This window comes from Penicillium cinerascens, assembly GCF_028974065.1.
Source record: "Penicillium cinerascens strain IBT 15544 chromosome Unknown contig_16_segment0_segment0, whole genome shotgun sequence".
Classification (NCBI taxonomy): domain Eukaryota; kingdom Fungi; phylum Ascomycota; class Eurotiomycetes; order Eurotiales; family Aspergillaceae; genus Penicillium; species Penicillium cinerascens.
Genome location: NW_026695286.1, coordinates 1085275 through 1099246, shown reverse-complemented (window position 1 = coordinate 1099246; position 13972 = coordinate 1085275). Strand labels below are relative to the sequence as shown.

The 13972-nt window shown below is 52.5% G+C and overlaps 6 protein-coding genes across 6 annotated transcripts; 3 read left to right on the top strand and 3 right to left on the bottom strand.

The window, feature by feature from the left end:
• Positions 1–97: 97 nt before the first annotated feature.
• Positions 98–4380, bottom strand: N7498_000394 (uncharacterized protein; the record flags this gene model as incomplete). The annotated part of the gene is made up of 5 exons (XM_058447457.1): positions 98–772; positions 854–1035; positions 1094–1579; positions 1635–4284; positions 4339–4380. 5 exons carry the CDS (start codon positions 4378–4380, stop codon positions 98–100), a joined length of 4035 nt encoding a protein of 1344 aa, XP_058312868.1.
• A 749-nt stretch (positions 4381–5129) lies between these two features.
• Positions 5130–6389, bottom strand: N7498_000393 (RNA-binding protein). Its single transcript, XM_058447456.1, has 5 exons — positions 6278–6389; positions 5966–6022; positions 5816–5915; positions 5352–5763; positions 5130–5299 (listed from the first exon to the last, which is right to left on the bottom strand). Exons 1-5 carry the CDS (start codon positions 6358–6360, stop codon positions 5247–5249), a joined length of 705 nt encoding a protein of 234 aa, XP_058312867.1. The 5' UTR covers positions 6361–6389; the 3' UTR covers positions 5130–5246.
• Positions 6390–7202: 813 nt separating this feature from the next.
• N7498_000392 (putative mitochondrial carrier protein) lies at positions 7203–8508 on the top strand (the record flags this gene model as incomplete). Its single annotated transcript, XM_058447455.1, has 5 exons — positions 7203–7307; positions 7368–7685; positions 7750–8025; positions 8087–8223; positions 8283–8508. 5 exons carry the CDS (start codon positions 7203–7205, stop codon positions 8506–8508), a joined length of 1062 nt encoding a protein of 353 aa, XP_058312866.1.
• A 481-nt stretch (positions 8509–8989) lies between these two features.
• On the top strand, positions 8990–9804 carry N7498_000391 (60S ribosomal protein eL18; the record flags this gene model as incomplete). The annotated part of the gene is made up of 4 exons (XM_058447454.1): positions 8990–8993; positions 9098–9202; positions 9284–9651; positions 9727–9804. 4 exons carry the CDS (start codon positions 8990–8992, stop codon positions 9802–9804), a joined length of 555 nt encoding a protein of 184 aa, XP_058312865.1.
• A 309-nt stretch (positions 9805–10113) lies between these two features.
• N7498_000390 (glutamate-5-semialdehyde dehydrogenase) lies at positions 10114–11609 on the bottom strand (the record flags this gene model as incomplete). Its single annotated transcript, XM_058447453.1, has 3 exons — positions 10114–11027; positions 11091–11252; positions 11309–11609. 3 exons carry the CDS (start codon positions 11607–11609, stop codon positions 10114–10116), a joined length of 1377 nt encoding a protein of 458 aa, XP_058312864.1.
• A 347-nt stretch (positions 11610–11956) lies between these two features.
• N7498_000389 (putative COP9 subunit 3) lies at positions 11957–13705 on the top strand (the record flags this gene model as incomplete). Its single annotated transcript, XM_058447452.1, has 5 exons — positions 11957–12124; positions 12174–12392; positions 12487–12939; positions 13016–13168; positions 13223–13705. 5 exons carry the CDS (start codon positions 11957–11959, stop codon positions 13703–13705), a joined length of 1476 nt encoding a protein of 491 aa, XP_058312863.1.
• Positions 13706–13972: the final 267 nt, after the last annotated feature.

Below are 13972 nucleotides of genomic sequence, written 5' to 3'. Positions count from 1 at the left end.
TACTCGGTTACCTAAGGTATCTTTCGTACGGAGAAAGAGAAAGAGGTTTTATGGTCTGATGGAGGTAGCCATTTTCATGATGATCTAAATCTACATCTTACATGCTTGCTTCTTGGGTCGCCGTGTGGGTAGCAATGGAGCCCCCTCGCCAGCTATGACGAGCGTCCTGCGCGCGCAGAAGCTGTTGTTGATCTCCAGCTCGTCCCCATCCGCCGCCACCGGGGGTTCGGATGATGATCCTCTCGCCTGATTGCATCTGGGCGGAGTTTTTCCCACCCAGACTGATATATCTTTCCTCCCAGTCGTCGTTGGCCTTTTGGACACGGCGGACCCAGAGGTTCTGGCCGCATTGAGCGTCCTCACCCCCGTCCAAGCCGTAGGGGTGGTAGACTCGACGCTCCGAGAGAATGGACACCTGCACTGGAACGCGGAATTCAATGTCCCGGATGACCCCATCACCACCGCGGTGCTGCCCGTTGCCGCCGGAGTTTGCTCGAATGCTGAACTCCCGGAGCAACACCGGGTATCGTCTTTCGAAAACCTCAGCATCGGTGATACGGGTGTTGGTCATATGTGTATGCACCCCCGAAGTGCCTTCCCAGTCCGGTCCCGCACCGCTCCCGCCAGCGATGGTTTCATAGTATCCGAAGCCTTTCGTTTCGGTCTCGCCTTGCATATTGCCACCAAACCCGAATGTCAAATTGTTAGTATCACCCTGAGAGGCAGCGCAGGCCTGGAAGCATTTCAAAATGACATCGGTTACGCGTTGGCTCTGGCCATCCCCGAGGAGGGGGAGTCAAAGTCAGTAACCTGGGATACGAAAAACGGAAACAATCGAAAGGGTTCATCTCACCGTCAATACATTGCCTCCCACAACCGCCGCGGATTCGGACGGGGAAAGGAGACTCCTGGGTGGAATCCTGACATCAATTGGCTTCAAACAACCCTGGTTCAGCGGGATGTCTGCAGAAATGAGACACCGCAGACAATATATAATTGCGGAATACGTGACAGCCTCTGGGGCATTGAAATTACCTAGACTCATCGTCAGCAAAGGACTCGACCATCACTTCGTATCTCTCTAGGAGCTTACCATATACCTCCGGGCCTGTCCCATCAAAGTCAAAGACTGCCTCACCCTTCTCTGCATCAATCGAGATCTTCAGTTGGATAGGTGTCCCGTCATCCATGTGGTCCATGGCGCTCAAGTCACGGCCCGCGAATTTCGCGCTGACCTCCTTCAGCAGATTACGCACACTGAGCTCGGCATTGTCTTGAATTTGGCGCATATAGAACAGAACCACCTCTTCGCTATATTCCTCGATCAAGGTCCCGATCAACTTGATTCCCTTCGTATTGGCGGCGATTTGGGCTTTGAGATCGTTCAGGTTATCTGCGAGACAGCGAGTCCCACTACAATTGGGATATCGGGCAGGCTCGTGGTAGAGCAGCTCTGTAATACGTTGCTCGTTGAACTTGCCTTCCGATACCAATTTTTCGCTCTTGATCGCTGCGCCTTCCTGGTAGAGTTCCTTTGAATGGGGCGGCATAGAGCCGGGCAGAATACCGCCGATGTCGGCTTGGAACGAGTCAGACTGAACAGTTATTCCGATGGTGAACCAGGTTCCACTTACCATGATGTGCCCGGGAGGCCACATAGAATATGATCTTTCCCTGACTGAAAGCAGGCTGAAGCACCGTGATATCAGGGAGATGAGTACCTCCAAACTCTGGGTGGTTGGAAACGATGACATCGCCAGGATGCAATTTGCCTCGCCAGATCTGAGCCTGCATTCGGACACAGGTGGACATGCTGCCCAAATGGACCGGTAAATGAGGAGCATTGGCAACGAGCCCGCCTTGCGCGTCGAAAAGCGCGCACGAGTAGTCAAGACGCTCTTTAACGTTTGTGCTCACACTCGTCTTCTGGAGCGCACGTCCCATTTGCTCCGCAATGGCCATGAACCGATGAGAAAAAACACTCAGTAAGATAGGGTCTACCGTATCCGTACTAACCTGAGGAAGATCGGCGTCCGAATCACCCACGCTGATCACGACGTGAGTCTTCGTCAAAAGCGCCGAGGCTCCCGGGGTCACCACGATGGTTTGGGTGTTATCGGCTAGAATGGCCGGCCCCTTCACTCGATCATTGACCAGCAGGTCGTCGAGTTTGTAGATGGGCGTGTCTTGCCGGCCTCCTTCGAAGTACACGTGAGACATTCGATACTCGCCACATGTCACGTCCCTAGGCTTCGCGTCTTGGAGTTGTTGGTCAACCGTCTTCTCGGATACCTTGGAGCTCTTCCCAATACCTCTGACGCGCACATCGTCCACGATGATGTCGCGGTCCGGGAGGGTGAAGCCAAACTCTTGCTCATGATTTTGAACAAAGCATTTACCAAACGCCCAGTCGTCACCGTCGAAGAGGCGATCGGCTTCTTCCTTGCTAGGTTTCAAGATCATTAGAGCGGATTCCGTGCCGCGGTATCGCATGTTCAAGTACTCTTCGAAGACGATCGACCCGTCGTCAAAGTCCTGCTCACGCAGCCTTCTCGTCGATCTCTGCTTCAGTTGCTCCATCTTCTCCGCAAGCTCCTGTCGCACCTCTTGATGATCGCCCCAGGTCTTTGATTCTGGCTCCTGGTTTTCATCGACCACATCGGCCAGAGCCATTCCATATGCAGAAAGCACGGATGAATACCTGTGAATCAGGATCTGACGAATACCCAGATTCTCGGCGATGGCCACAGCATGCTGTCCGCCAGCACCTCCGAACGTAGCAAGCCTGTGCTTCGAAGTGTCGTGACCCTTGGCCTCGGTTAAAGACCGTATGGGTCGAGTCATCGTCTCGTTGGCAACCTTGATAAAGCCAAACGCCACTTCGTCCGGAGTCATCTTCTTACTTTGTTCACCTTTAGCCATATCCTCATTGATTTCTTGTGTCAGCTCCTCAAATAACCTCCGGCTTGCCTGTTCATCTAAGCCCTGGTCTTCATTCGGGCCAAATATCTTGGGAAAGAAATCGGGAACAATTCTACCGAGGAAGAGATTGGCATCCGTCACGGTGAGGGGGCCATTCTTGCGATAGCACGCTGGTCCGGGGTGTGCACCGGCTGACTCTGGACCAACAACAAAGAGCCCATTGCGGTAGAAAAGCCTGGAACCACCTCCGGCTGCTACGGTGTTGATATCCAGCTGGGGTGACTGGATAGTCACCCCGGCCGTAGTGGTCTCGAAGACATGCTCGTAACGGCCAGAGCCATACCTGCTGACATCGGTGCTAGTTCCACCCATGTCAAATCCGATGATGGGGATTTGGGACACAGGATCATAGGAGGTAAGGGCGTAGCCAACGACTCCGCCGGCAGGGCCGGACAGGATCGCTCGCAGGCCCGAGAATGAGTCCACGTCGACCAAGCCTCCGTCAGATTGCATGAATTCACAGCGGGCACCCCGAGCACCTTCCTGTCGCTTGACACTTTCGCTTCCAAGGCCGCCCTCGAATCCAGCCTGGAAGCCAGAAAGGTACTTCTTGATAGTTGGGGTCAGATATGCATCGGCACAGGCCGAAGTTGCTCGAGGCACAAGCTTAATCATTGGCATGAGCTGGTGACTCAGGCTGACGTGGTGGAAGCCGATTTCAGTCGCAAGTCGTCCGATCAAAGCCTCGTGATCGGGAAAGGTGTACCCGTGCATAAGACATACCGCTATGCTTCGAATTCCCTTGTTGAAAACTTTTTGCAACTGTGACCTCACCACGCTCTCTGACGGGCGCCTTAGGATACGAACTGCTTCTGAAGAAAGACCACGAACAATCTCAGCATCTGCAGAGACCTGCGCATGGGTGACCGTGGTAATGTGACGTTGCGGATCTTCTGCATAATCCTCCAGAGTAACTCGTTCATCCACTTCGATCACCTCCTCATACAGTACGTCTGGACGCTTGATCGCCAGATCAAAAATTCGGGGTCGCGACTGATTCCCAATCCGTAGGCAGTCGCGGAAACCCTTGCTGACCACCAGTGCAATCTTCTCCCCTTTGCGCTCGAGCAGAGCGTTCGTCGCAACGGTGGTGCCCATGCGGATGCTCTGGATCAGCGAGGTATCGATCGGATCTCCTCGAGGGATCTCTCGCCCCGTAAACTTCGAGAGAATTCGACGAATACCTTCAAGAGGGGCATCTTGATAGTTAGAAGGATCTTCTGATAGAAGCTTGATCACGATGTCATCTTCCAATCGCCCGGTTCCGGGGTTCCCCACGCAGTCAGTGAAGGTGCCGCCTCTCTAGAGTTACCTGTCAGCGCCACGAAACCTTGGGGGAGACGGCCATGCTCGTACGTCAATGGCAATGCTAATTCCTTTTGCGTTGGATGGCTCCATAGTGCTTTGATAGGCATCCGATACTTCGTACGGAGAGGGAAGATAACGAGACCAACCGGGCCCTGGTTCCCCGCACGCGGGCGCTCTACGTCATCCGTCCGGTTCGAGTGAGAAAACAGTAATATGCATAGGAATAATCGTAATCGAATCAAAAGTTACACTAGCGGATTTCGAGAGCCCATTACCCTGCGTCCGTCTACTGGATTCCCCCTGCGGGGAGACGTCTGTTGCATCGTCAATGAAAACAAGAGGCCGGTGTTGTCGACCTTCGGCCTCAAAACCCGTGGCGCTCCCGGAGCATACGAGTCTACGAAATGATTCGAGAAAGGACAAAGGATCCTCGGAAATCCGACCGGTCGTACAGGGCGGGGGTGTAGGTGTAGGTGTAGGTGTAGGTGTAGGTGGAGGGTGGAGGGTGGAGGGCATGGAATATGGAGAACCGCTTTCATATTAAATCTGCGAATAAGACGGTAGGCGGGCGGTATTCATGGTGGAAACGCAAGGACGAGATGAGACGAGAGACGGGCGAGGACTAGAGAACACGTTCGCTCGACGTATGTTTCGATGGTATCCGAGCTGCTGACCATGATAAATACCAAAACCCACAGATAGAAAACTCCTCAAACAAGGGGGGTAAACAGGATCACTGAAACCCCGGCTAGAAACAGTTGCAAGATCAAGTCTCGACAGTTTGAAATCAAAGAAGCATAGGGAAATTCCACGATGTGCGTGGCAAAGCCTTGGGAGGTGTCCTTTTTCAGAGAGCCGTAGACAACGGCACCTCGTGTGGAATGCGGATCGGTCGGCGAGGTTTTTTTTGGGATGGGCAAGGACACGGCTCGACTGGACATTGCACTGGAGTTGATCTACTCAGCAGTATCAAGCTCGTCATGAGCAGAGGGCACAGGGTCCAGGGGTACTGTTCGCTGTAAGCACGAGTCTCTGGCCAATCACCTGAAAAGATCACATACCTTTCCTGTCTTCGCCGTTCGTGATATTCTCACGCTCATCGTCACGGCGCTCGCGATCGTCGTCGCGTCTCTCACGGTCGTCATCGCGTCTTTCCCGATCATCCTTAGCATCACGATCCCGGTCGTCAGGAGTGCGGGAACGGTCACGGGAGCGCTCGCGGTCCCGGTCTCGGCGGTCATGGTCCCGGTCACGACGATCATGGTCGCGGTCCCGGCGTTCGTAGTCTCGGTCGTCGCGACGTTCGTAGTCCCGCTCGTACCGATCGTCCCGTCGGGGAGAGTAGTCACGAGGGCGGCGCGGCGAGACGGAGCGACCACGGCGAGGTGAACGGCGGCGGTCACGGCCAGATTCACGACCAGATTCACGACCGGAATCGAATCGCCACGACGCGGAAGGCGGAGTACGAGCCCACTAGGGACAAAAATGAGATATATCCTTGGGATGGTGTTTCAAGAGAGCTTACTTCAATTTTCAGTAGATCGTCCCGTCCGATGCGCTTGTTATGCATCTCATGGTAGGCGTCATCCGCGTCCCGGCGGCTCTCATATTCGACAAAGGCGAACCTAGCGATTGTCAGAAGTAGATACTGAAGCTATCGTCAACGGAAACATACAGACGACTCGATTGAGTACGCGGCGCTGGAATGTCACAACGAACCAGACGGCCGTAGCTATTCACGGGTCAGCACTCCTACGGTCGAGCATGGAGATGTTGAAGGTTGTAATGACAGATATCCAATGACCAAGAGCCGCATTTTGTCTCTTTTCCCAGGTGCTCGTGGTCAAAAGGGAGATTACCCCATTGCCAGCATCGACCCGATTCAATAGTTCACATGGGGGAGATCATCGTCGGCGCCCGGAGGGATGGATAGAGGGGGGTCGAGAACCGTGGGTTCAGCAGGGCGGGAGGTGTAGGCGGCACGTACCGTTCGAATTCGTAGGCAAGGTCGCGAGCGCGGGTGCCATGGCCGAAGCCAGTGACATAGAGAGTGGTTCCTGATCGAGACATGAAGGGTCGTAACAAACCAGGATAAAGAGAGGGGGGGGGTGAAGAAAAGTTGGAAGAAAGGAAAGAACGAAGGGGGAAAAGGCGAGGATGTGGCTACGGCGGCGCGCAGCAACCACAGACGCCAATGATGAAAGCGACCAGCTGAGCTGAGCACGGCGTGTACCTCTTATGGAACCCGGTTAACACCAGAATGGGCAGGAGAAAGAGGCTGCGGAATAGTTATCAATGCCTTCCAGGTCCCATATTAAATAGTTTCTATAGATCATAGTATCAGGAGGTGGCGCTGTCCCCATCGGGAGGTACCGCGTAGAGACTCGTCGGTAATCGGGATGATGTTTTGCACTTCCTCCTCCTCTTCCTCGCTGCACCTCAATCTACGCCCAGGCCCTTTCTTTTTTCTCTCCCTGCTGCTAACTCTTCCTCCTCTCTTGCTCATCTATCATTCGCAAGTTTCGTAGAGGAAAGCCACGGCAATTCATTTTGACAACTTGATATCACACCCCCTTCGTTTTTCCCTTCTGACCCGGGCTTCGTCGCCCCAATCTTGCCGCGACGTGAACATTCGAACCGAAACAGCTGGGTCTGTGGTACCAATTATGGACCTTTAGAACGCCGGCAAGAGACAACGGACAACCTTCATGGCCAGCGCTTCGCAAATACTGATTATCTGTGCTTTCATCCTTCCGTCGCGTCGCCGATCCTATTTGTCTGCCCATTCATCCGACTTTCGTCCTTCTCTCCTTCTTTAGATCGCAACAACTACAGGTGGTGTGTGACAGCATCCCGTCACCGGTGCATATTCTACATCTACTCGAACAGACTCGGATGTGCCTAACGTCACGATGAGTCTCGATCGTCAGGATGGGTCTCAGAAGAAAGAGCTGGAAAGTACCGCGAAGCCTGCATTGCAGGGTCTGCAGTTGCCCTCTTCTTCCAGCCCGGTTGAGGTAGGTGGGATGCAAGACCCCTGGGAAGTGAAATGGTAAAGGCTGACCATATATATCCAGGTCTCCGTCCGCGAACCGCCGTCATTCTTGCACCGGACGAAGAACAGGCTTGCCGAACCAGTCGTGGCCGCATTCATGGCCGGTGGAGTAGCCGGTGCAGTTTCTAGGACTATTGTGTCACCACTGGAACGTTTGAAGATCCTGCTTCAGGTCCAAACCGTCGGTCGAGAAGCCTACAAGTCGTCGATCTGGAAGGCCCTCGTAAAAATGGGACGTGAGGAAGGCTGGCGAGGCTTTTTGCGGGGTAACGGCACCAATTGTATTCGCATCATCCCTTACTCTGCCGTGCAGTTTGGAAGTTACAACTTCTACAAGAAAGTAAGTGGTTCTGTCCTCTCAGCCCTCGGGAGCTGGGCCTCGACACTGACCAGTCTCGTACAAGTTTGCCGAATCACCTGAAGGTGAAATGACCCCTATGAGTCGCCTGATTTGCGGTGGAATCGCGGGCATTACTTCGGTTACCGTCACGTACCCGTTGGATATCGTTCGTACGCGACTTTCGATCCAGTCCGCTTCATTTGCCGAGCTAGGTCAGCGAGACCAAAACCAAAAGCTGCCCGGCATGTTCACCACGATGGTCAGGATATACAAGACGGAAGGCGGCATGATTGCCCTCTATCGTGGAATCGTCCCCACCGTCGCTGGGGTGGCTCCTTACGTGAGTTTTCATCTCGTCCAATCATATCGAATCGGTGTGCCGGGGCTGACGCAGTACGCAGGTCGGACTGAACTTTATGACATATGAGTCGGTGCGCAAGTATCTTACTCCGGACGGAGAGAAGAACCCCAGTCCATCTCGAAGATTGTTGGCAGGGGCTATCTCCGGTGCAGTGGCCCAAACATGCACATATCCCTTGTGAGCTTCCCATATTTTCTGCATAATGCTTACATTGTAAGGCTAACTTTTCTGTCTAGTGATGTGCTGCGGCGACGCTTCCAAATCAACACCATGTCCGGGATGGGATACAAATATTCCTCGATCTGGGATGCTGTGCGAATGATCGTGGCTGAGGAAGGGCTGCGAGGGCTCTTCAAGGGAATCGGACCCAATCTCCTGAAGGTTGCCCCCAGCATGGCCAGCAGCTGGTTCAGCTTCGAGCTGACACGGGACTTCCTCGTCAGCATGGGTGATAGAGATTAGTTGCAATATACCTAGACCTGCCGCCCCTCTTGATCATTAGACTTTTGTCAGGTGATTTGTATATAGTCAACCCCAAAGCAAGCGGAAATTCAAAAAGAAACGCAATTCTGATTCGGCCTCAATAAGTGCACTATTCTAGTAACCGTGACGGGCCACAGGTCACGTGGCGATGCAAATACGTTCCCTTCCGAAGTTCTTCATCGGGTAATCTTAGGACGGCCCGAAGGCACCTTCGCCCCACGGAAGAATCCAAGACCACCTTCACAAGTGAATCCTCCACAGTCGCAAGGCCCTAATGTAGATTATGTAACGCATCCACTCTCGGAACGGGTGCGTGTCATGTGACTCGCCTCTTCCAAATCGAGACTAGCGTAGGGCTCAACCCACACACACCCGCGCAGCCGAAAGTCCTAGACCAAAAACCTCCTGCACTTTCGCGACAGCAAGCCAACTCCCAGGTGTTCAATCCATATCAGCAGCCATGGGTATGTTCATTCCCACTTCCTCCATGGTCTTCGTTAGAGCATACAGACCCCAAATTCCGTTCCCACCTTCCATTCTTCGAGGCTGATCACGTTCGAATTTTCAGGTATCGACTTGGACCGTCACCATGTGCGCAGCACGCACCGCAAGGCTCCCAAGAGCGACAACGTCTACTTGCAGGTGCTCGTGAAGCTTTACCGCTTCCTGGCTCGTATGAGAACCCCTTCCTCGATTTTCATTTGCAATGGCACATTTTGGAGGCAAAAAAAAGCTAATTAGGGATTCCTGACAGGCCGCACGGATTCCAACTTCAACAAGGCTGTTCTCCGCCGTCTCTTCATGTCGCGCATCAACCGTCCCCCGGTTTCGATTTCCCGTATTGCCTCGAACATCAACGAGGCGCACAAGGGCAAGACCGTCGTTGTGATCGGTACCGTCACCGATGACAACCGCCTCCTGACCATCCCTAAGCTCTCGGTCGCTGCTCTGCGCGTCACCGCCACTGCTCGCGCTCGCATTGAGAAGGCCGGTGGTGAGATCCTCACTCTGGACCAGCTTGCCCTCCGTGCCCCCACCGGTGCCAACACCCTCCTCCTCCGCGGCCCCAAGAACGCCCGTGAGGCTGTGAAGCACTTCGGCTTCGGTCCTCACTCTCACAAGGTACGTTCCACATGATTGAATGATTGTGGGTTGGAATTCAAAGGGACTGCGCTAACCTATATGCAATTTAAACAGAAGCCCTACGTCGCTAGCAAGGGCCGGAAGTTCGAGCGGGCTCGTGGCCGGAGACGCTCCAAGGGTTTCAAGGTCTAAGTGACCTTGTGAGGATGGTGGTACAGGCGTCAGTCTGGCAGTGCGAATGCATCGTGGGTCGCTCGCACTGAATTGCCCGGGTGTCTATCTCGCCGAGTCTGGCTAGAGGCCTCTATTCGATGTACCTAAAGTGACGGGATGTCTTTGGTTGGGCTGGGAGATTCAGATTTTATGAATGAAGGGAGGCGTGCAAAAGAAAAATGCATCCGGGCTTAGTCCTCATCTTTTCTTACGACTGCGAAATGTTTCAAAAAAAAATCTCGTTTGGATTCTAGACTTATTACCGTTTCCTTTCCTCTGATGTGGCAGCTACTCGCCAGTAGGCAAGCTGGTATGAAGATATTGCCTTCCCCCTTGACCGTCGTGGTAATCCCCCGCGCCGTGGCCATTCCCCCGGATCAAGTATTTGTAGATAGTCAACCCTTCCAGTCCAACTGGACCACGAGAATGGATTTTGTTGGTGCTGATGCCCACTTCCGTACCAAATCCGTACCTCATGCCATCGGCAAACCTGCTGGATGCATTCCAGAACACCCCTGCGCTGTCAATGCCATTCATAAACGAAGTCGCCAACTCTTGTGATTCCGTCAAGATGATGTCGGTATGTTTGGATGAGTGCACGTTGATATGAGCCATGGCTGCCTCCACCGCCGATGCAGGATCATTCGTTGATGGGACGGTTTTCACTGCTAACACCAGGTCCAGAAACTCTGTGTCATAATCGATCTCCGTCGATGGCTGTACTCGAGAGAGTTGTTCACTGGATAGTGTCTTTGCTAACGCAGCCATAGAAGCCTCATCGCAACGAAGCGACACACCCTTGTCAATGAGAGCTGCAGCGACTGCGGGGAGAACGGATCCAAGGATATCCTCATGAACCAGTAGAGATTCGAGTGAGTTACAGGCCGCAGGGTAATCTGTTTTCGAATCCACGATTACTTTCACGGCCGTACTGATATTTGCGTCCGAGTGTATGTAGGCAGAGCATAGGCCATCGGCGTGTCCGAGCACGGGAATCTTTGTATTCTCCTTCACATAGCGAACGAGATCGTTAGATCCTCGGGGAATGACTAGGTCAATGAAGGAGTCCTGAGCCAAGAGAGAAGAGACGACATCCCTCGTCTTGACAAGCTGGATCGATGAAACTGGTACTTGACTGCCAGCAATGGCTTCAGAAACAACATTTGCAATGGCCACGAATGATTCCATCGATTCCTTTCCGCCTGTTTCTGTCAGCACTGGGAGGGTTCTCAAATTAGACGATTATGGAAGGTAAGAAGCCATACCTTTCAAGATGGCAGCGTTTCCAGACTTAATTGCCAGAGCCGCAATATTGGCGATTACCTCCGGGCGGGCCTCGAAAATAATCAACAAGACCCCAATCGGGCAACTGATTCTCTCCAGGCTCAGTCCTTCGTCCAAGAGGGTGCGTAATGTCACTTTGCCGACTTATCCCCCACCGTGAGTTAGCTTAGTTTCCATCAAACAGAATCGTAATGCTTACTAGGATCATCCAAGTCCCGCACACTCAAGATCCCTTCGAGCATATCGTCATACTTGCCAGGTCGAGACAGATCGAGTCTTTTGAGTACACTATGGTTCAGATTGCCACTATTGGCATCGCGGGTAGCGGCTTCCACATCCTTAGCATTGGCAGCAAGTATAGTGGCTCTGTTCTTATTCAGAGCTTGGTGGAGGGCCGTTAAAGCTTCGTTTCGGGCGGCATTAGGTAGCGTTGCGAGGCGACGAGAAGCAAGCGATGCGCTACGAGCGACGTCGACTGCAGCCGATTCGGTTAGCGACATTGTTGTTGATCCGGTGGAAATAGAAAACGAGAGAAGGAGAGAAAAAGAGAAAGCGAAAGCTCCTACATCGGCAGGGAACTTCGGATGACTCAGGCCGCAAAGAAGCGCGGCGGGGCCCGTCTTTCCCTTCTCCGCCTTGGAGAGCTTCACTTGCGATCTACAACTCACTGATACCTCCACGTCCACCTCTCCTCCCACTAAACATACCCCTTCAATCGGCCTTCGGCTTTCGGCTCGATTTTCCGTCCTTACACTACTCTGTGTCTTGATAATCTCTGGCTACACACTACCTCTCTGAGATCCTCCTCTGCGGGTGGTGGTTTCGGTGTACCTTACCCGTCGTCAACATGGCCGCGATTCCAGCTCTTGTTACCGCTTCTACGAAATTGCATAACACCACCGGTTTAACGGATGAAAGCCACGACTGTCAAATACGCGATCACGTTGCATACTGCAGAAATTTGCTCTCAACCAAGGCTCTCAGCTCTATTTCTCGCGATGAGTCGGTGCTGGATGTAAGCCGCTTTTTCCTTGGTCTTGGTCATCATTTGCAGCTTACAGTAGCCTCATGATAGAACTTTGATCCAAGACGGGATTCTATCGTCTATCTCTTTCTTCTCCGTCTGCAAATCCAAACCCTCCAGGAAACGTCCCATGGAACATTGCCTCGGGATTTACTACCCCCGGGGAAGACTATGGTCGAAAGCTGTGCGCTATCTGGAGACCTTCAATCCGGTTCAAATCAGATATGCTGGCCAGGAGTTTCGCCAACTAATTGAATATGTTGGGCAAGCCTCGGAGGCTGCCTCGAAGGCATGGCCCTGCCCCTCTCCTCTGCCCTCTTTTTTTCCTTCCTCATAAGACTGACTTGCCAAAGCCTTTGCTAGCTACTCGCCCAATTAGGGAAGCAATACTTCGACTTGACCCGTCGTGTGCTGTTTTCACGTCCACTCACCTCCTGTTCGTCCAGCTTTGTTTGCGGGCCAAGGCATATGCTTGTGCACTACCGGTTTTGGACAAACACGTCTGCCATTTCCCTGCTCCATCTAGCCGTGCCTCTTCGAAATCTTCTTTGGCTCTCTGTGCAAAACACGAATCGGGTCTCTCATTTATTACTGATTCCTCTGCGCTATCGGCTACGCTGACATACAAGGACTATCTGCTATATTTTCTTTACGGTGGAATGATCTACATGGCGCTAAAAGAGTGGCGGAAGGCTTTTCATTTTCTGGGTGTTGTGATCTCGATGCCAACAGTCGGTTCAATTAGTATGGTCATGGTAGAGGCCTACAAGAAATGGGTCTTGGTGGGATTGCTTGCGAATGGCAAGGTAAGTAGAAAAACATCATCATTTAGGATACGCTCCCGTCACTCTATTTTATACTAACATTTTCACTTTCTGTCAGCTATCTTCACCTCCCAACAACACTCCTTCTCACCTGGTCAAGCTATACCAGTCAATTGCTAAGCCCTACGTTAGCCTTGCTCAAGCCTTTGAGCGTGGTGAGATGCAAACACTCGTGGCAGAAGTAGATGCTGCTCGAGACATTTGGATCATGGTCAGCCACAATTCTTACTCCTGTGTTCTGCCGTATTGCTGACGGCTTTTCTAGGACCGCAATATGGGCCTGGTCTCTCAGGTCGTGAATACTTTTTCGGCGCATGCCCTCGTCAGACTGCGGAAAACATTTGCCGCTTTGACTGTGGCCGAAGTCCTAGAGCAGGTGCCGCATTTGCCAGCGGATCCCATAGCCACCGAGTCAGTGATTGCGCCCCTCATAATGTCCGGTGCTATGAATGCCACATTGGTGCATTCTCCCTCTCATACGAGTGATACAATGCTGCGACTTTCGGGTAAACCTTTCTTTTCCCAGGTGTCCCATGAAAGCCATATGCAGGTTCGCTTCCGAAAAGAGGGACAGTTGATGACTGCGCTTATGGGCAGTCTTGAGGAGACTAATCGCGCCATGGCATTGAGTGATGAATTTGTGGACGCTTCATCCAAGGGTCAAGCATGGACAACTGCCTCCGAGGTAAATCAAGGAGTGGGTGACGATTTCGGGCTTGATATGGATGAGGACATAATGGGTGGGTAATAGTTTCAATCTTCGCTACTAGGAATAGATACTATTTGGATTATTTGGTACGGATTCCTAGCCAGCACCAAATTTCGTTTCGCTCGTGACATACGTGGTGACGAGCTTTAGACGATATTAGAAACTTGAGTGCGCTTCTTATTGAGATTGCGGCAAGTTTCTACACTGGAAGCTAGTATTCAATTCAATACAGACTTCCAACGTTCCTCAGATTTTGCGTTTTCTAAATGACGCCCCTTTGATGTTGAAAAAATAGGTCGAAGACGA